General features: G+C 51.6%; 1 protein-coding gene across 4 annotated transcripts in view; it reads right to left on the bottom strand.

The window, feature by feature from the left end:
• Positions 1–1,122: 1,122 nt before the first annotated feature.
• LOC112560735 (ETS-related transcription factor Elf-3-like) overlaps positions 1,123–22,108 on the bottom strand; it is an 84,554-nt gene continuing 63,568 nt past the window's right edge. For 3 of the 4 annotated variants that reach the window (XM_025232761.1, XM_025232760.1, XM_025232763.1), the window contains 7 exons: positions 9,884–10,030; positions 8,608–8,688; positions 8,193–8,324; positions 7,091–7,207; positions 6,557–6,616; positions 6,169–6,361; positions 1,123–5,605 (listed from right to left, as the gene is read on the bottom strand). In XM_025232761.1, coding sequence (XP_025088546.1) covers positions 5,497–5,605; positions 6,169–6,361; positions 6,557–6,616; positions 7,091–7,207; positions 8,193–8,324; positions 8,608–8,688; positions 9,884–10,030 — 839 coding nt within the window. In that variant the 3' untranslated portion in view covers positions 1,123–5,496. Of the gene's footprint in view, positions 5,606–6,168; positions 6,362–6,556; positions 6,617–7,090; positions 7,208–8,192; positions 8,325–8,607; positions 8,689–9,883; positions 10,031–17,243; positions 18,506–22,108 lie in introns of those variants that run through there. The other variant, XM_025232762.1, reaches the window with a different exon arrangement.

Here is a 22,108-nt window from a genome sequence, read left to right as displayed (position 1 = left end):
CTGTGTAATCCTTGTCTACGCATCTCATTCGAATTCCCATTAACCCTGTCTTTAAGATTCTCTCCTCAGGCGATCTTGTGGTCAGCTGATACTAGTTTCGTCGGTAGACGTGCCCCATGGGAAGACGAAATATTCCCAGGTGCTTGCATCCATTTCAATACTCGACAGGAAAAGAAAGCCCAGAGACAGTCTGTTCCCGGTGGCCTCCTTGGAGAGAGGTCAGATCCCATCGCCTGCATCCATCTTTTTTAAGAAGGGGGTGAGGAAGGAGTGTGCAGGGACGCTCAGCCCCGTGTACGAAAATAGAGACACGAGGAAGGGTTCAGGGTGATTTTCTTCCTTCACTGTTTTAATTACGACGAACATCAACACGAGTTGACAAGAACGAGTCAAGCGTTAGGTCGGTGGTGACGGGGTGGGATGGAAGGAGGAGAACACGGAAGATTTCTATTTACTTAGCCTTGTCCTTGAGTTTACAGGTCTCTCTCGTCCCTTTCAGGAAAATTTCTTCTTGGTTTGAAACACGGGTGCACTCGCGCTACCCTGTTAGTGCGGATTATTGACGAACAAGACAGAACCTGGGGTGGGTGGAGCGGGTAAATTAAAGTTCGCTCAACTATGAACACTTAAGAAATGCCGGTTAGTTAATTAGGTATGACTATCGTCAAGGTTGTCGAGTGATGATACCCCTCTGAACTTCACCCTTTTGTTGTGCGTGGAGGGCAAATCTCGAAGTTTTGTGCGTCTTCACCCACAAAAGAAAATCCATCTTCTTGTGATCGTGTCGACCTCAGGCTTTGGGGATTTTTTTTTTTTTGGGGCTCCGCCTGTGACGTCACAACCGTTAGGAAAGTCTTTGGGATCTGGAGCTGCGCCAGGCCGTGCTGGCGGTGACGTATAGGCGCTGCTGCTAAAGACATCACTCACACTCTCACACACACACTCACAGCCAGCACGAGCATTGTGTGGGTCGTGAGACTGTGACGTCACCGGCAGCCCTGCCATCACTCGAGTACAGATGCTTCGTGTGCCTCACAAAAAACAATTAGGACAAAAGCAGTAATTAATCTCTCTTCCTCCTTCTGCACGCACAAACACACCAAAATGACGAGAAGAAAGGTCACATCAAAAATAACTACTTTATTCCATGTTGGATTAACAACTGCTGGTGTCCGCAAGGGGCCAGACAGGCGGGGTAGTCGTACAAGTACACTTGACAGGTGTAGGCAGTTTTGTACAGTACACTCCATATCAACAGAACATGTACAGGTATCAAGAGTGTTGCTGCGTCTGTACACAGGACAGAGATCTTATTGTAAGACCGCAGTCTCGCGCTGCCTTTCGCACTCTCCGCACGCACGTGCACACACACACACACGCACGCATGCATGCATCCACACACGCACACGTAAACACACTGACTTCAGAAGGCAACCGTAAAGAACACGGAAAACAGTGGCACTAGTTGAGGAGAGGATCTCGGGCGCCAAAACCTCAAAGCCATTAACAGCAGCACAGCAAAGCATGGACCGTCCAGCCGGTGCAGAGGACATATATATATAAAGATAGATGATACACAGAACGAGAGGGTCGAGGAAAGTGAGGGTAGGAGCAGAATCAAACCACGACACACGCACACGATCCTGCAAAGTCTCCAGCTCGGGGGTAGCAGCTCTCGTCTATCGTGAGACTCCTTACCCTGCCACCCCAGCCCTGACGAGAAGCCCTCGCCACCCCCGACCTCTACCTAAAGTCAGGACAACGCCTCACGGAGAACTTGCTCAGCGCTCGCGAGTGGCGGGGTGGGATGGGGAGGGTGGATGTTTGGCTGCAGGCTTGCAGGTACCCGGTCGGGTAGGGGTGGGAAGAAGTGCGGCTTAACTTGAAAGGGGCCAAAACTAGTTATGCGGGTGTGTGCGCACCCGTCGTCGTCTGCACCACCAGGGCGGACACGCTGAACGTTTCCGGGTACCGTCGCTGACGTCACGACGCCAAAGTAACGTGAAGGCGGGGTGGGGAAGGAGAATGGTTCAGACACACAGTGAAGCTAAGGCACATTGTGCGGTCGGCTGGATGGATGGTTGCGCAAGAAGAAACGGCTGCCACGACACGCTCCAACACCACGAAGATCAGAAAAGGTGGGAAGCAGAGGAACTGGACTAACTGGGAGCACGGGTGGTGGTAGCTGGGAAAGGATGGGGGGTTGGAGAGAAGAAATAAAACCGTTTTCAGAGAACAAGCGCGTCACCAAGCAACGCTATGACGTCAAGCGTCTCCTGCGCATGTCCAGATCGCTGCGTGCACCAACACAGGAGCATCCCCGGTTCAACGGAAATCCGTGTCTGCATTTGCTGATTCGACTTATGTAGTCTGCGAACAAAGCCGCGTTAGTCATAATACAACTTTAAAAAAAAAAAAGCAAGAAACCCACATCAGAGCAGACAGTTTTCACAAGGGAACACTCACACAGGTGTACAAATAATTTGTCAGCATGCAGTTTCCATCACGTCTGTCCGTGCACAAGCATTAACACAGGATTTAAAACAAAGGGTTGTATCTGGAAATTCAAGGCAAATAAATTTATAAAGTGTCTAAATAAGGGTTTTCTCTAGTTCGTAAATATGTTCACGAATTCATTGGGAATGTTCTAATTTTTATTTTATAAGCAGCGTTGACGGGTGGGAGCGCGGGTGGTGGTTTAAGTCTATGGAATGAGACGAACTTGCAGTTCTTTGTCACCGCGGCTCACCCTCCATCAATGGAACTGGGTGCTGTAGCCACCCCAAGCAGTAGTCGAGGATGGGAGGGGAAGTGGGGGGAAAGAAAATGAGAACATGGCGGCGAGCAAATGCTTTGATTATCAACGTGCTTTGTATAATAGCAAATATCAACATATCAGGACCAACCTGAGGTCTTATAACAAAGCCTACCAATCAAAGGACACGCACGCACGCACACACAGACTCGCACCCGTACACAAAGAGGCCAAGGGGTAAAAGCAGCATCCTTTGCCGCTATCTTTGAAGTGTCAATACAGCTACTCGTTTTAGTTCTGGAATGGAGGATGGCTAACATCAAGGGAACACACATTTTCTCCTCCTCCACCCCTTCACCGTTAAAAAAAAAAATCACCCAGGAAACATAAACATAAACTTTTTTAAAAACAGAATTCAACAATGCGTTAAAGACACTGTAACGATGTCGCCCATCTTTTTTAAACAGCCCCTGCTGTTCGTTAAACATCAGCTAACAGCCTATGTACAATCCACATCAAGATAAAAGGACTGCTGTTAGCTACTGCTCGGTATCACAGTCTCTGGCTACATTCAAATGCTACAAGGGAACCTGCGTACAGCGTCAACGGCGTGCTTCTCAACATCGCCGTCTTCATCATCCTTGTCATCTCTTCTCACCCTCAAGCAAAAAACAGCAGAGCGGTCAGACTAACCTCCCGCAATACACGCCTGCAACAACAACAACGTTGACACCCCAGTCATAATCCCCCCTTCACCTCCCATGGGGTTCTGACACACGAAAGGCATCTTGGGGAGAAAAGAACCCCCCTCCAATAATCCCCCCCATCACGTGGGTCACGTGAAAGCAGGCGACCAGGAACATCATGTGTTCCCCGTTTTACTACCGCATCGTTGTAAGCAGAATGAAGTTGGCTCACTTTCTCCTCAGTAGCAGTCACAAAACAAAGTCTTTGTTTTCGCTCAGGGAAAATCAAGAAGGAAGAAGAGGAATCAGGGGTGGTGGGGGGAGAGAGAGAGGAGGGGGATGTAACGGCGCGAGTCAACAAACTCTCAGCCGGATTTCCGCCCTTGGCTGCCTCGTGAGGACGCGCCACCAACAAGCGAGTTCACACGTTGGTCGTCAAGGCGAGACGCCGCGTTGTTGAGGGCGATATACAACCGTCAGTCTCTCTCTCACTCGCCTGGAAAAAACCCTGATACTACTTTTCAAACCTTAGCACCACCCACCACCCCACATGCCAATAATGCCCTTTCCTCCCGGGTCACCCGAAAGTTTGAACGATGGATTTTTAAACCCTGCCCTTTTGTCTTTCCTTAACGTGAGCCCTCTCCCCCTCAAAAAAAAAAGGTGGGTGGGTAGAGGAGGGAGAAGGATCAGGAGGGAAGCCTTGAATGTGAATTCAGGCGAGAAACCCTGTTTTCTGTGACAGCAAGGTCAGGGCTGAGTTTCGCCTTATGGGAGAACTCTACTGAGCTATCTCTCTCCTCACTAAGCAACAAATCTCCCACAATACCACGTAATACAATTTCATGGCCTCGCATGCTGCCAAGACTGACTTTGGAAGCATGGGTGAGCAAATTATGTAGCTCTGACATTTTTGTCCCTACCTCTCTCCCATTAAAAAGAAAAAAAAATGCCATTTTTATCCTCAGCCAAAGCTAACAGCAAAGCTAAACCTGTGGCGAGCAAAGAACATGTAAGTGTATGTTATGTATATGTGTACAAGGTTCGACTGTCCTTGTTGTATAGCTGCAGATGCTTCCAGTGAGTGAGCTTTCCCGAGTAGCTTGAGGCCTTGCCGCGGTCAAAAGCCTGCGAGGTCTTCTGGGTGACCTTGTTCCACTCCTCTTACTCCCTAAGCACAAAAGGTAGACAGAGATTCCATGGCCAACAGCAAGTTTGTCTAGTGTACATCACTCCACCCACTTAGTGTCTCGGGTGCACAGAGCATCCTCTGTTGACAAGTCACAGAACTCCTCCATGGCATGTCTCTGTGTCGACAGTCGCAGAACTCCTCCCAGCCACAGCGTCGATGAGCTGCGATACCAGAAGACTCGGGTTCCATACAGCAGCAACTGCGTCCACAAGCACACCAACACCACCAGCAGTTGCAAACAATGTCCGTGGTTGCCTGTCCATGAGCTCCTAGCTAGCCTAACAAGGCTGTGTTGCGCCAGACAGGTGAAGAAAACACTGACAAAGGCACATCAGTCTGGTGCAAAAAGCTTCAACGGGTGAGTTACCCAGACGCCGACATTCCTGAAAGGGGTTGGGGTTGGGGTGGGGATGAGGCGCAGGCAGGAAGCGTCATCCTTGCATTGTTAGCGTCCTTTGGTTTGAGTTATTTTCAACAAGTTGTCTGCGCAGTGGGCACACAAGCACACACTGACAGACACGCACACATATGACAAAATTATCATCGCCCAACTGCTTATGAGGCACCAGACACGGTTGTACTGCTTGAAACAGCTCAAGTCTTGGAGACTCTTCAGGCAATAAACCACAAGGTAAAGAACTGGATGAGGAGGCCAGGGCGGTAAGCCAGCGATCAATGGCACACAAACGCTGCCTCTCCCCTTCTTTTCCTTTTTTCAAAAAAGAAAACAAAGTCTAGGGGGACTTTCCTCTCTTTCACCTTTTTTCAAGACATGCACGTCTTCCTTTTCTGGGCAAAGTGCGAGAAAAGCCAAAAGCGTCAAAACCACGTGACATTTGGCCACGAGGAGGTGAAGAGGAGCATCAGCAGCTGCTGCAGTCGATCTCCACGATGCCTTTGGGCACGTCGGCGAACTGGTACACCAACCGCTGCCCGTCCACCTTGTTGAGGATGCCCCGCGCGTAGTAATACCTGCAACACATCCATCATACCCATATCAGTCTCAGTAATGAATAAAATGAATAATAATTGCTGCAGCTAATTACTAGCAAGTCTTTGCTCACTCACAGTTAGTGTCTGTCTAGGGGATGCCTTCTTAACCTGACACACAGATCAGTGACTGGCAATTCTTTTAGATGACCGTCCTGTCAAACTATGCCAGCCACTCACATATCAGACTAAGTGGGTAAGAAGGTTTTTGATCATTTACGCACACACACACACACGCAGGAGCAGGGTTAGCTAAGTTAGATAAGTGCGTGTGGTGCGTATGCACGTGAATGCACAAAAGCCGCCCTACCACCACCCCACCACTTACATTCCCCCCGTCCTCCACACACACTTACATTCCCCCTTTCCGCTAGACCTCGTTGACCGTGTTCGCAAAGATCAACAAAAGAACAGCAACATGAAGTAGTTACAGTGGGGTGCTAAGGGAAACCAGAGGAGGAAGCAAGCACCGGAAGTGTACAGGAAGGGCTAGACCGGAAACGAATAGGCGGCGCTTGCGCAAAGACAAGCTCTTCCTCACTCACCTCAGCGCGCGGCCCATGGTCTCGTAGTTCATGTCCGGCTTGTTCTTGTGCATACCCCACAACTTGGAGACGGCCTTGGAGTCCACCAGCTTAAAGATGCCCCGCTGCCGGTTGGTCCACTTGATGTAGCGGGGGCACGTCTCGCGGTTCTGCAGCAGCTGCAGCAGGAACTCCCACAGGTACGTCGTGTTACCTGCAACCCAACACAGGTCAGATGTCGTGCGTTTCCATGGAAAAGCAAAACAAGCATTCACGCATGAAGCAACACACACAGAGCAGAGCAACCAAAGCCCGTCCGTCCACTCTGCAACTACCGAAAATAGCTTTCAAAAACCTCGCAAAGACTCTTCTCATTTGACTTTAGCCATAATGCACGGCAAACACTAACCTTCTCTTTTCCGCTTGGACTGTGAGCACACCGGGTATTCGACAGCCTTCGGTTTCCGACCTGTGAAGCAAGAGAAAGGAAGGGAAGATTATTAAACAACCTGCTACGTTTGGAAGCGAAGACGCTAAGCTGACTGATGCTATACGGATTCCCACTATTTGCCCGCGAGATTAACCGCCAACTGCTTTTGTCTACTGAAACCCCCGTGGAATCCCCTCAGTCTCTAAATGCGACCACCTCGCCTTGCTAACCGCTTTCCTCCTCTGTCCCACATATCCCCGAAACCGGACACAGAAAGTAAAGAGCCCAGGAGTCAACAAACACAAACCCTTCCTCTCCAGCAGTCCAAAAAAAAAAAGTATATTCTCAACATGTTAGCAGGGTGGCTTAATTCGCCGTGAACTACAACCTTACCAACTGGTGTGAAGCAAACCATTAGTCCTCTCAATCCCACAGACACACACCAGTTCAGGTCAAGTATCTACACCGTTTTCAGATGTCAAACGTTCCAGAGAAGTAAACATGAATACAAACCTTTTTTACTCTTCGGTCGATCTGGGGACGAAGGCGGGGGGCTGCTGCGGCACGACTCCGAGGCAGGGGGCGCTGTGGTGGGGAGGGCCGGGCTGGAGGGTGGAAACACAGGGTCGGCTGTTGACAAAGACAAATGCGAGGCCAGCTGTTAAAAGACGACATTATCACGGCCCCATGTCAAAAGGTCATACTTCGTCAGGCGCTGGGGACTGGGTCTTGTCCAACAACGCCTCCCGTCCACAAGGGTTCAAGGTTGGTTAAGGGCACAAACACAATAGGGGTTTCGATAATCTAGCTAGTGTAATTGTTATGTGCGATGTGCTTCTGTCCACAGCCCTTTCTAAGTAGAAGTGGGGGGAGTAGGTAGCAATCTAGATTACAACCAATGCGACGAAAGCAACTACATCCACCCTCTCCTCATTAAGACAGTATTGGGGGTGAAGGTGAGTTTCAGAGGTACACGATTTGCTTTCACCAATCCAACATCAAAAATTCGTCTACTACATTTTCTTAACAAATATAAGCGTATTGTTCAAAATCTGCGCTTCTGGTCCCAGAGCCAAGCCCCATAAAAATACAAATATAAGTAACCATCTTTATCAGGAGTAAGAAATGAGATAGCATGGTTTACTGCTCACATGGAGCACTTCGTTCACTCTACATACAAAAGCAATGGAAGAATTTGGTCTGATACAACAAACACATCCCGCCTCCCCTAAAAATTCGCTCACTTTGTCTTGCCCACGACTAGACTACCCGACTCTAAGCTGCTTCACTGGGGCTTCAGTCGCAGGCAAAGCTCCCCTCACCCCGAATACACACTATTCATGTTTGAACTTGAGATAGGAGGGAAAATAGAGAAAGGAAGGGGCAGCGTAGGGCTTCATGGAGTGGAACCATCAGGCTGATCAAACGGAAGTGACGTCAGACATGGCGTCCTAGTTGCTGAACTGGCTGTTGTCATTGTGTGCGAGAGAGGCCAGATAAAGGGAATGAATGAACAGTGCAACATGTTTATGGGGTAAAAGTGCAGGCACGCACGCACGCACTCAAACACACAGACACGGAGCCCGAGTGACACTCAAGGTGCCATGGCGCTCACCTGGCCGCATGGTGATGTGTGTTGCCGTGTTGAAGTGTGCGGGTAGAGGCTGATGGGCGGGCGGGGGTTGACAAAAAGGTGACATGAAGGCCGCGGGTACCTGAAGACCTGAACCAGTGCTGGCAGCGAAAGCTGTGGAGGAAACAAGAGGAGGTAAAGTATAACACTGGCATCACCTCGTGTCCTGCTTGCACACCCAAGTATTTCTGCCAAGTGCCCAACATCCTCTGCCAAGAAACAGCCTGCCAACGGCTGCTATGCCATACTCCCCCTCCCATACTCTCTGCAAAAAGACACACTGAACCTAACATCTGACAAGCTTGGCTACAGAGAATTCAAATCATTATGCTTCTATCACCAACACTAAGACTTCTGTCAAGCTCCTCCTTAGCCAAGAACACATAAATATATTCACCATGTAATCGAAGTCTGACATCATCAGAGGCACTGTCCAGGTCCGACACTCCACTGTCGGCAGGGCTTGGCGGCAATGAGGCTGAAAAAAAAAGAGACAAACAAATCTGGTAAATGAAATGTGCAAGATTACTCGCAAAAGAGTTTGTTTGATCCTACATCAGTCTGCAATGTGATGCGACCTGTCTTTTCCCATGTTCCATCTGTCGTCCATAATTAATATCAGAAAGATGAGATGAGAGAAACTAGGAGAGCGGAAGGATCGGATAAAAGACTATTTTTCTCTAACGTGACGATGGGTTTAGCTACATAGTCTATTTGGGTTTTTTTTTTCATCTCCCCCGCCCCCATGCACATCCGGTGCGCACGCTGGTCCTCTGTCGTTACCATGGTGACGAGACACCACATGGAGGGACCACAGGCCGGAAGAGGTATCAAGAACTAAAACAGAGCAAGACCCTGGAATGTCGCCGTGAACAGTTCACTAACACGGCCACGGACAGTACAAAGAGGAAGCAGGGTTGTGGAGGGGGCGAGGAAGACGAGGGAGGAGGAGAGGAGGAGAGAGCAGGCGGCCTGCCCGGGCTACTGGCCGACTCAGCGCTGCACCGAGTGACCCCTAGCAGCGATGGGTCTGTTGGTAAACAAGCAGCTTCGGAAATGTGGCCGTGCGGCTATGCGCTTGCGTGTGGTTAGGGAGGGGGATATCCGTCCGGCCAATGTCCGACACGTGCCCTTCTATAAACACCACCACCTCCCTTCTCATCCTCCTGTTCTTCCTCTTCTTGCCAGCCACTGATCTCCCTCCCCAGCGCCCGAGACTTTAGTCAACCTCGGTGCACCTCTCCCTTACCCTCTCCAGTTTGCCCTTGTCCTGGATGACCCCGGTTGGCAGACTGCTCCTCCTGACCCCTCCAACCCCTAGCATCTCTTCCCTTCCCCAACAACTTGCTGCCCTCGGTTTCGCTGTTCCCTCGCTGGACACAATGGCTCCCCACCAACCTCTTCATTGTCATCGTTGACCACCTGGTCAAGCTGCACGACCTAAATCTGAAGATACCCGTGTTTGTGTGAATACTGATGTTAGGTTTTGTAAGGAAGATCCAATGTCTTCTCTCTTGCTTGATACTTAATACACGACAGTCATAATACTGACACAGACTTGGATGCCGACAGAAGGAAACTCAATGTTAGGGACCAGAGAGATCCCGCAGCAGCAGCACATGGAAAACAATGGGACTGGTGTCGACAGACACCCTGGGTGGTTGTAAACTCACCTTGGTGATGGTGCAGGCTGTGGTCGGCGGCCAGGATGCCCTGCAAGAAGGTTCGCGACTCGGCGCTGGTGCTGGGTGAGTCCATGCTGAGCAGCGCCTCTGCTGCCACCTGCCGGCCATTCCGCTGCTGCTGCTCGCAGGCATCCACTGCAACAATCCACAACGACAGTCCGTGTATTAACCTTCGTCAGAAACCACTTCTAAACCCGCACAGTGCTAAGCTACACACACACAATCTCCATGACAATATACGTGTGTATGTGTGACGACTCTGTTATTGCTGTCCACGTGGTGTCATATGTTCCCACACTTTAAATGTCTGAAGTGATCCACCTGGGTATGTCTTTCTAGTCGGCGACTTATAAATTGTATTCTTGACCGACAGTTCTACAGACTGGACGTCCAATGATCATTTACCCACCCCAACACCCCTAAATGCTCACCTACGGAGCGTGCACACCTACGATGCCCACCACAACACTGTATATAAAGGTGACGACCCAGAAAATCTGTCAATAAAAAAACAACCCCTACCGGAAAGGATGTTCACAAAGGACACTCCTCACCCCAAAAAAGAAAACATGTACACACAGGACACGCCCACCACACCAGCACAAACACGTCAGGTCAGCTACACGGGAAAAAAAAAACAAACAAAAGCTGACGCCTGGGAAAGGGGGATGGTCGGGTGGATGTTGTGTGATTCTAATGCAAAGATCGCTGGTCAACGTGTACCACCACCACCCGACATATTCTGCGTAATGTCCACGCATATAAACATCATCATTCTCTCATCTCCTGTCTTCTCTCGCGCAACAAAACACGCACCTACCCGCAGGACACTTTACATCGGAGTGACCACAGGTCACATGTCTTCAGGGTCCAGTATGTCAATAAGCTCTCCTCGATGTTACCCCACCCCACTAAACATTACAACTTTCATGTCAAACCCGTCACCCGCCTCCCTGCCTATGTTTCACAAACGTTGAATGCTACCCGTACTTTGAGCTACCCGTGTATGTGTGTGCACAGTGAGGTTGAGCAAAGCTTACGACGAAGTTGATAAGTAAACCTTAGATACCGCTCCTGTCTTAAGCCCTCGTCACTGTCCGCTTATCTGTCAGTTGACATGTCAAGGTCTGATCCCTGTAGCGGCGTCACTGACGTCTGCCATCACGACCTGTCAGTCCGCCATCATGACTTGCACTTCTGTCCTCACCGCAACTGAGGCGAGGGGAGGGTGAGGTTCACGAAACTGTGTTCAGTAAAAATTCACCAGGCTACCCTGGTCTCGGTGTTCGGCAAATATCTAAGCTTCCAGGAAAGACAAACTGAGCGGCACCCGTGTTTTCTCTTTCACCCTACCACCCACCCGTTGAGCCAGTCACTTCAAGATATTAAAACATAACGAGAGAGAGAGGAGGGCAAGGGGTAAGTATGACACGTCACATCCAGTTTGCCTTATCCGGGTATGACACCGAATGTCTCCACAAAAGCCGTTGGGTCAGTTTACAGTTGGCTAAATCACGTGGAACCCGGGGTGGGGGTAGAGAGAAGACTCCAGGGGGCGTGCATGCTGGCACTGAGGGAAGTGGTGTCACATTAAAGTGGCGGCGACACTCGCTCAACGAGGAAGGATATTATGAAAGGAAGGGTAGTCATGAAAGCAGGCCGTTGACACAGCTCCATGGAGTCACCCCTCAGCTACTCTCACACACAGCCCCAACCCACCCTAGGCGGACTGCGTCAGGTGTTCTTACCTGGCCCCGCTCTCTCCCTCTCCCCCACAAGACCAACTCCTAGCTGGTCCCCGCACTAAGTGTGGCTGAGGACAAAGAGATAGGTAATCAGGAACTGGTTCAACAGGACTAGCTTACTGCAGCACACGCACGAACACCGGCCACCGAGATAAGTTAACTTTGGCGACCATACCACAGGCTCCAGGAAATACAGGTGGGTTCATTTCCTCACCTGAGCGCGCATCTACGCTTATCTAACGTCGACGACGTATCTAGGCAGGGTGGATATCTCTCACCCACCCCAACACACAAAAGATTGGTAAACTGCCAAATGCAGCAAGTTCATCACCAGCACAATCTCGCAATGTCGGCCGTCGGGGCTTTTCTCCGGGTACTCCGGTTTCCTTCCTCTCTCCTTCTTCCCTCAGTCTCAAATCCTTGTCAGGGTACATCAGCAGCCTGGCGTCGATTGTGTCGACACAGCTGGTACCCGGACACGCACCTATCAGGATGACCGATCGTCTTAGCCGAGGACGTGTGACGAGGAAAAGACAAACCCTGTTTGTCATGTGAAAGCCTGCGCATATAACCCACCCTGCGTAGTACCCGTGCGCGCACACGAGCTGGGAGGGAGGGAAGGAGGGAGGGAGGCAGGTAGGGTGGGGGCTGTGGGACGTGGAAGATGGGACTGACAATACGTGATGCTATTTTTGCCTCGTGTCGCCATGACACTCAGGAAGCCCCTGGCCTCGGCAATGTAGAAACAGTATTGTATTTCCCGCAATAATCACCGAGTAAGCATGGGCTTTCCACCCGGCACGCACACCAACTAGAATTTTCCGCTGCCGAGGACATGCGTCCTTTCCGTACTCACGGCAACCTTCACTGACCTGTGGAGTTCTCCTCCCCTGCCTTCCCCACCCAAACACCTCGGGTACCTACATGTTATGTCACAACCGTATTACCTGTGTGTACACCCCACTAGCTGAAGTCGCCACCTCTGCCCCGAATTTCTTCTCTCCGTGCACCCAGGCAGGTCTTTCAATTCCCCCCCCACCCCACCCTCACAGACCAGTTGCACAAGCTGAGAGACTGGCGGCGGGGTGTGTAGTTAGGGTAGTAGGGGTGAGTGGACAGCAGACGAGTTGCTGATGCAAGCATCGCGGGCTCGCTCAGTGGCAGCTGCTTACTCTGGGGATCAAACGTAACCGCCAGTCTTCCTACCCCCCTCCACCCAACCTCTCCCATCCCCATCGTCACGCGCACAACGGCTGACCATCGTAGGCGGGACGAGCTGGCCAAAAATACTGTTTACCCAACAGATCGTAGCAAGCGTTTGGGTGAACCCTCTCGCCAGTGCGCCCGTCTCCCTTGTCACAGAATTTTTGCGACGGACCGACAGAGAGAGGGCTGTGGGTTTGTCACGCGCACACACGAACGCGAGAGGTGAACGCTGCACCGACTGACCCCGGAGATGGCGAGCGGCCGAGACGCAAACCGGAAAGAGATGAGGACGGAGGGGGGGATCGGGAGGAAAAGCGCGAGCGCCACGCAGGTAAGGGAAGGGGGAAGGGGAATATGCCAGGGGGAATATCCCAGGGGTTCTGGCAACAATCAGCCGGCCCAGCAGCGGCTTGTGGACAAGGCCAAGAGCAAATGTTTGGCGCTGTTTGCTGTCGTCACATTGCGCTGCGCCTGTAACTCGTCCATCTTCCCCTCGCCTCCTCTCACCTTATCCCCACCCGACCCCGGTCCTGTCGGACGGCCGACGCTGCACTTTGTTGTGCTGACCCACACCCCGTTACTAAGGTGAGGGGAGCACACGCTGCCTTACAAGCTGCTTTGTCCATCAACTTTGCCCTGGGGCTTTGTCGCTTAGGGTGGGAGACAACCGGCCTGCCTCCGAAGTACCGTTATCTCCAGCGCCATGGGTACGACCTCGGATGTGGGTCGCGGAGAGGACTGAAGACTCAAACAAGTGCTATTGTTTCTCGTATCTGCTAAACCCTCTCAAACGTGACCAACAGACAACACGAAAAAAACCAACTGTTAACACGAGACAAGAACTCGGGTGGTAGAGTGCAAGTCACACACCCGACCCATTTGCCCTGGCTAACAAAAGATGATCTGACGTCCGGGCGCACTACATGATTGATGGTACCCGGAGTGTCAGCACTCCTACCCTGTCAGCAGCGGGCAAACTCGCCAAGCTACCCCGCCACAGGTTGAGGCCGAGACAAGCACAAACACGCCAGCTACCCGGATTTCCGACACAGACCGAGGTGGAGGGGTGGGTGAGGAGAAAAGAAAACGTCCGGGCTTTTGAAGGTCACTTTTTTTTTTAAATCCTAGACGGAAGTTCCGACTTGAGACATTCACATGTCATCCTCTAGGTGGCGCTTCGGTCGCCGCTTAATTACTGCAGCTTCTTAGCTGGCAGGCCAAACGATGTATAAGGTTAAAGGTCGGCCTCGTCCTACCAAACTATCAAAAGGCTGAAGTCGGTCAACCTCCTCTACACGGTGAATGAGACACCTCAACTGTAAATGTTTGTAACCTCAGATTGTGGACAGTCTTCTGGGTATTCATGAGGTATTCAGCATCCTACGGGTAGAAAAGGGATGGAGCAGACACAATGCGGCCTTTCATCGACAAGGAAATACTCCAGGCAGCAAGGCGTTCGATGAAATGCAATAGATGTACAATGACAAAAGATACAGTTTGCTGATTCAGGCGACAAATTGCACCAGAAGGATCAGCATTTTTTTTTTTCTCACAAAAACCACTTTCTTTACCCTCCACCCAAACCTTAGTTCACACAATCCAGAAACAGCAACTCTTCCGGTTGTGTACCCTTCCTACCCCAAAGACAATGGGGGCAAAAAGTGGAAAGCAGTTAGCATACAATCTGAGTGGAAACTTGCGATTGTGCCAGGACAAAAACAACCACCGTGTTCTCAGTCTTCTAGCCAGTCGTCAACACGGTGGCGCCGCCTGTCCCCCTGCAAGATGCGCTTTGCCATCAGTCAGGGAAGTCGTGCAGTTCCGCCCGCCCCCTCCTCCACCCAACCGTCTGTTGCGTTAATTTGCTCTTATCTTCTTCCTCGGCCTGCACCGTGCGCCATGCGCCAGCCATGTGACCTGCGCCGAGGGTTTTATTTTTATTTTTTTTTGCGTTCACTAATTACCAAAGCACATGGCATGCAACATGTAATGCTTGTAAAAACAAGGGAAAACAGAGAAATGACCTTAAAGGTGACAGCGGAGTGTGTGATGGCCACCTGTGTCCCCGCAAGCCATGTCCTCGCCGAGCTCGGCCTGCACGCTTTTCAGGATGAGCGAGAGAAAGAAGAATGCCAGCAACCTTGAATGACCCGGCTCTACGCTGCATGCTTGTGTTGCCAGTGTGAGGGCACCACCACCATCACCACCTACACCACCATCACCACACCACCTCCAGCCTCACACCGCCTGAAAGCTGCCCCACCGACCTCACACCACTTGAAAGCTGCGCTGCAGTCAACAACACAAGTTTTTCAACTACAGCCCCGACCTTCAGATGACACACTGACCATGTTTCTCCGTGAGACCACCATTTTCTTTTTTGTGGAGGTGGGGTAGAAAAGGAGGAAGGAGAAGAAACTGCATCTCACAGCCTCCAGCCATTAACTCCACAACAGAGCAATGACCGAGCTCACAAGTCTACCAATGTACAGCGAGGATTCTTTAATCCTGGGCTTGCTTATTCTGTAGGCAAAAGGAAGCCACCCGGCATTCAGGATACTGTAGAAGAAAATCCGAAAGCAGAGAGTGGGTGGGATCTCTCAAACTTCCGATGCAAAAAGATGCTCGACCTCTTCTGACCTCTTTAATCTCCTTACTCCTAGTTTAGATACTACACGCGAAGATTCGGGTGCCACCGTGTGTGGTGTCTGTACGGACATTTCCTACGACAATGGCCGGGTGCAGGGTGTCAATGGAGGGACTGGCAGGGTGACAGCAACATGCAGGTCAGGTCTGTGTTTCATGACAACACGGCAGGCGACAAGTTGTTTTGTGGGGCAACAGCGGAGGTGACAGCAACACACCAGGGCCGTGTTGTGTTTGTGTGTGTGAGAGACAGCCACACTTACACACCAGTGCACCTACAGCATCTGCCCTCATCCCCCGTAAACTCCTTACACAGCTTTTACTCATGTCCACACTCATCCCCCTGCAACTCCCACCACCTTCCCCGTCGGCAATAAACAAAAACGAAATTGTAAGTTCAACACATTAGTGGACGAGTCGCTATCAACAACTTGTTTGTGACCACAAGTAAACAGCAGGAGACGTGGGATGGGGAGGGAGAGGTGGAGGCAAAGTCTTTAACACTCCCTGTCGCTAACAAACTATCCGTGAACTAACCTTTCCATGCAAACAGCAGGTTTAAAACACAAAATGGAGAGAGTGGCGGCCAGCAGGAGGCGGGTGATGTATAAAATGTGGGTTACATGCTATGTGGGTTTCCTGTACACCACAGACGACAGCTCACACTACAGGAAAGAGATGACTGCTACTCAAGAGCAAATATAATTATTTTTAAACTCTACACGTGACACGGCAGCTATGATAGCAGCTGACGTCATCCACACAATGTCCTTCCTACCCCACTGAACCCTCCTCCCCACCGCTACTCTCTCCCCCCCACACCCCCTAAAGTCCCTCGTAATTATCTGTACTCCCACGTCCCCACCTCCTCCTCCATGCACGTTCAAATCAGGTCGGAAATAACCTAAGTGGTGAAGGAGTAGGGAGGCTTACTGTTACCCGAGGCGAAACCTGGGAAAACAAACAACTTGCCCAGATGCGCAGGTGAGCAAAGGTAAACTCGACAAACAGGCTACCTGCTCGTCTCACTGCATCGCACTTTGCTGTGTCGCCCCTACACACCTCGGGCTGATGGTGGCCTCGTCAGACGATGGAGAGATAGCAGCAGAAACAAGCTCCCCCCCTCTCTCTCTCACACACACTAGAATATATAATTGTGAAATTTTACTCTGAAAAAGTCCCCAAACAAAAAGAAATCAGGATGATTAATTAACATTAAAAAAGTCCCTCGGCACTTCCTCACTCTTTGTCTCTCTTTCGTTTCCTCAAAAGGAGGAAGTGAAACTGTCTCGCACACCCTCTTTATGGTGGCAGTTGGCAAGGAAGTGGGGGACGGAGGGAGACAAAAGTCCGGCAAGGAGAGAGTAGACAAGCAATGATTGTGTCACAAAACGGGCCGAGCATGGTTTATGTGTTAACCTACAAAATGACTCCTTCTCTAGTATACAACCACTAAATTCGCTCAAATAAAAACTCTAAATATGTGAAACGGAAAAAAAAAGTTATCATATATCTTCTTCAACGCCCCACCCTACCCACCTGTCAAAACACGCGCAAGTGAACTACCTGTTTGTTTAACACTCATTTCTCAAGCTGGACTGCAAACCCCTTGAAATCATCTAAAATTATTATACACCTCAGAACTAGTTTATTTTAATTTCCCCCTCCCCACAAAACACACTTTAAATAATTCAACAAATCCCAACAAACCCACACCCAAAGATACACCCGATCTTCAAGATTCAACTCACAGTAGCGTTTGAGAAGATGTTTTTTGTAGGTACCCATGCCAGAAGCTTCTTGCCGGAAAGGATCCCCCAGACCGAACTCATCCTGACTGAAGCACTCGTCCCCCGAGTCGCTCTTACGTAAGCGAGGGGAGGGCGGCTCGTCGGGCGAGGAGGAGTCCAGGCGAGGCCGCTTCTTCAAGGACAGGTCCAAGACGGAGGAGTCTGGATCCTCCGTGTCTGGCGACAGCAGCGGCTCTGTCACCACGGGGACGTCGGGAAGAGCGAGAAAACACAGCGAAGCCGACGACATCGAGGGTGGCTTGTGAGGACACAGCCTTCCAACGCCGAGCGACTCCCAACTTTTCCGGAAATATTTTCTCCCAACGCACTCACTGACACTCCTCCCACCCCCCAAGCAACGGGGGGAGAACGACGCTCTTCCTTCTGGCTTCTTCTCGGAAGGGAAGTACGTGCCAGCGATCCAAAATCTCCAACGGTGACTTGACGAACAAAAGTGGTTGTTGGTCCGGCGGTGTGCGTGTGTGTGTCGTTGTCGTGCCCCTCACCTACCCTGAGGGTTGACTTCCCAGGCGACGACTGTCGTTCGTGTGACGTGCCATCGTGCCGCGCGGCAACAGCGGTGACGCCAGCACTTCCCGCTGGTAAAGTACACGGGAAGGAACCGTCGCAGCAGGCGGTGGAAGCTCTCGCAAAAGGGCGGAGGGCATGCGACGACGACACTCGCCGATAGACGAAGGAATGGAGGGTTAGTGGGGGCGACACAGCTCGTAAAAAAATCCTCCCAACTTGTCGCCTGTGGCTCGCGACCGCCGCTCTCTCACAAGCTGTTCACTTTAACACCCAGGGCAGCTCGGCACTCAACAAGTCAGCAGATGGCCGACAACAACAACAACGTACGGCCGACTCACATGCAGGCACGGCGGACGCGCTCGCGCACACATATACACACGCGCGCGCGTGCGCGTGGCTGAAAAAAAACTTGGCCAGCGGCCGCCGTCAGCAGCGTTTTCAATATGGAGCGTGAAAGGCCGTGACGAGGCGAGACTAGGAGCAGGCAGCAAACACCGGGGTTGGTGCGAGCCGTGGCGATGGCTCCGGCTTAAGTGACTCGTGTCCTGCTTGTCCCTGTGTGGAAGTATAACGGGCTTACAGGCCGCCTGCCCTCGTTCTCTCTCCTCTCTCTCTCGGCCTCGTGTGTCGTAGGTAGGCAGACAGGCGGTGGGTGGCTGGAGGGGTGGGCGAGCGGGAGGGTGGCGGTGCAAGTACAGGACGCGGCGGCGCGCGGCACACGCGCTGTGTGGCTCTGTGCCGGCGGAGAGAGAGAGGCGAGGCGGTCGTCGTGCGGTGAAGTGCACCTTGGAGGGAGAAAGGGGGCGGTGCCCGCTGTGTGTGCGTGCGTGTTGCGTGGCGGCGGCGTTGCAGTGCGTGCGGGGCCGCAATGACAGGGAAGGAAGAGAGAAGAGGGGACAGGAAGTGATGTGGTCCCCCCTTCAAACTGGTTCGGTGGTGTGACAGTCACAAAACGCGGCTAGTAACCCTCCGCTCATCTAAGCGGTCAGAGAGAAAAAAAATAAATAAAAACCCAACAGACGACACCGCGCGTCAAACACAAGCGGCGACAACGCGATGGTCTGTGCCGCTTTCTTTCCTGCCTTGCTTTTTTTGTGTTGGACGCGACGCTCTGCCGCGCGGTGGCGAGTCGTCTCGCGACATCGGTTGACGGCCTGAGTTTTTATTTTAAATCTATCCATTCTCCTCCTTTCCTCCCCTCCTCCCCCCCAACAAACTCCATCACGCAATGTGCCGCGTGTGTGTGTAGCGCGTGCCGGGGTCTAGAGCACGGAACTAAGATGCAGACGAGGTGAGCGAAGGAAGCGGGCGACAGGTGAGGCGGAAGAGAGCTCACACGTCACCCAGCGATCGATCAAAGTGTATCTAGGTAAAGCCGACAACAGTACACAGCAGCCACCGCCTTTACACATTTTTTTTTTCTTCCCTTTTAAAACTCGCCTTCTTCTGCAGTGTGGCGTCAACGTGAGCTGTCATCTCTCTCACATACAATGTATTTATCCTCTATCTCTCTCACATACAATTTATTTTCGTCTCACTCTCTCACTCACACAATGTATTTTTCGTCTCTCTCTCTCACTCACACCATGTATTGTATTTGTTCATCTACAGGCTGATCCTCTCTGTGGTCGCACTCCCGCTGAACCAGCCTTTGTGGAGGCGCTGTGCCGGGAACACACCATGCCTGGCTGTTGAGCGGCTGTTACAACAGTCACTTCCGTGCCCCCAGTTCTTGAATCAACACTGTCGTTTAGCTGCCCTCACATTCCCCAACCCCCTTTCTTCTACCAGCAAAGCTGGATGTGGCGAGGGGAGGTCGGGGAGGGTTTGCTAGATCGAGAGTCATAAATTTCTTGAAGATGGTATTAGTGCTCACAGTGAGCCTGGTTGTGACACTCGTTTGCAAACCCTTTAGCTGCTGACTCGGCGTAAAACCCTCCCCACACACATGTACACACAGCCACCCCCTCTCTATCCCCACAGTACATCGCGTGCAAAGTTTTGGGACCCAACTGCCGCACAGACTCAAGGACACGAGTAGGTCACAGCCGATCCACGAGCAGCCGGTGGTTGGGAGGGAGGGTTAGGAGGGGTGGTGGTTGCACGCTCATTCCGTTAACGATGTCTTGAGTGGACCCTGGTGTTCCCCTCCCCCTCAAATCCGCGACACGCACACACACACATACACACACCCACCGGAAAGAACACGTCGATGCTGAAGACATCTGTTTTATCGTCGTTATCTGATACGATACAACACACCGGCTCGCTACCCCCCTCTCTCTGTCTACCCCCACACAGCCTTATCCTCTTCCCTGTTCCTCACCCTTTGATCCTGGGACTATTTCGCCGCTGACGGAGACCTACATAGATAAGCCACGATAGCGGACTGATAGCCAGTCATGTCCCGCCTCAAGTGCCTCCTCTGGTTTCAGGTGAGCTGAAGGAAATCGTTACCCACCCCCCTACAAAAACAAAACAAAAACAGGAACTGGAGACAATACAGGACCAGACAAGGCTGAACTGCGGGTAAGATAAACGATAGGAAATGAAGCAGGCGGCTTCATGTATGAAAACAAAACCTTATCAACCCCCTACCTGTACAAAAGGTTTGAGCGAGAGCCACTACCCGCTTTGCCAGGGGCGGATCTGGAACAGAGGGGTAGCTGGGTGGTGGGTTGCTACAGCTATCTCAAGCAACGCCTCCTTAATTATGCAGCGGAAAATACACACCACCACAACAACAGCTGTCAGATTTTCTACCCGATCCAATATCCCAGGTACAAAACAGCGCCTTATTGACGAGAGCGCCGACACAAGTTCTGTACCCAATCTTTATGTCTTCTTTACCTCCCTGTGCAAACACCCACCTCTCCACACTCCCAGCCTTCCACATACCTCCACGGTTTGCCAACCACACTGTCAATGCAAATGTGCCGTTATAGGTAGACGCGGACAACCAGAACAACTAGCTTGACTGAAAGTTCCGGTAAAGGTATTGACGGTTCAAAACCATCCCCACCCCCTCCCCAAACCCTCCCTTACTCTCAACTATGTCGGTGGCTTGTAGCCTCGTCCCAATCGAAGAAGTAGGGTGAGGGTGGGAATCTTTACACCAGACTTTCGCTGATGAAAAGAAAGGAAGTCAATGTGCAATGCAAGAGTCGAAGCGTGCTTTGACGACTTTTCCGTTCACCGCCACACAACCACTTCACACACATCCACCCCTCTCGCCCACCCCGCTCCACAGGCAGGGTGGAAGACCGCGGAGGCGGAAAGCGGCAAAACAATTCGCTACCGCTCCACATTTTTGTCGCCGTCATCTGCCTCGCGCCGTTTGGATTGTGTTCTACAGACCACGCGACCACCTTGGCTCCCACTCCCCAAACTATGTCGGAAATGACGTTTTCACGAGGGCGACAAAAGACGTGAAGGACGTAGTTACGTGGCCACTAAGCCACTCGTGCCTTAATTAAAAAAAAAAAAAAAAGAAGCCAGGCAAGCTCGGGGCGTGACCAACTCGTCCTGACATTATTCTTCCCCCTCCACCGACTAACCCCCTGCGCGTCACAGGTGTGGTTGCACGTCGATTGGCGTCATTGTGATGCGGCGTAAACAACAGCAGCAGCAGCAGCGGCGGTGGATTACGTGCCACGAAGGACAACCGCGGGGGCATAGCACTGCCCATGGCATGACCGACGTGATGTCACGGCGGCCATTTGAGGGTTCCACGTCGAAGGTGATTCTTGCTCAAGGGCACTGATACTAACAATAACGGTCTCGTGACGACATTTTAAGACTAACATAGATTCCCGGTCAGGTGACGACGTATCACAGATCACAGGCAGTAACATTATACAACATAAATAACAAAGCAAGCACACATACACATGAGCGGTTGATTTAACAATGGAGGTGTGTGCACGGCTGTTAACACAGCGAACGTGCTGGTGGTACTGTTGGTTATGTAACCACGTGCATGGTGACGCCAACCAAGCTGCCGACGAGTCTTTTTATTATTTTTTTTTTCTCACGTCGGTTGGTTTGGCGGGTTTCCAGAGCTGCGTGAACACCCTTCCCGACTGCCCCCGTACTCCTCCAACACGAGGAACGGAACCTTGCCGTACTTCTCAATCGCTACGCCTCGCGCTACGTCATCGCTTGCAAGCGCCTCCGCCTGTGACGTGTACTGTGCACCCCTGGCGCCCTCTGCCGTAGAACTTCTTCCAGGCGTCGTGCGTGCGAGGTGAGGGGGGAGGGGAGAAGGGGAACACCGGGAACAAAGAAGCAGGTAC

This window comes from Pomacea canaliculata, linkage group LG3 (genome assembly GCF_003073045.1).
Source record: "Pomacea canaliculata isolate SZHN2017 linkage group LG3, ASM307304v1, whole genome shotgun sequence".
NCBI classification, from domain to species: Eukaryota; Metazoa; Mollusca; class Gastropoda; order Architaenioglossa; family Ampullariidae; genus Pomacea; species Pomacea canaliculata.
Note: the sequence above shows the minus strand (reverse complement) of the source record. Positions and strands in the feature narration are given on the sequence as shown.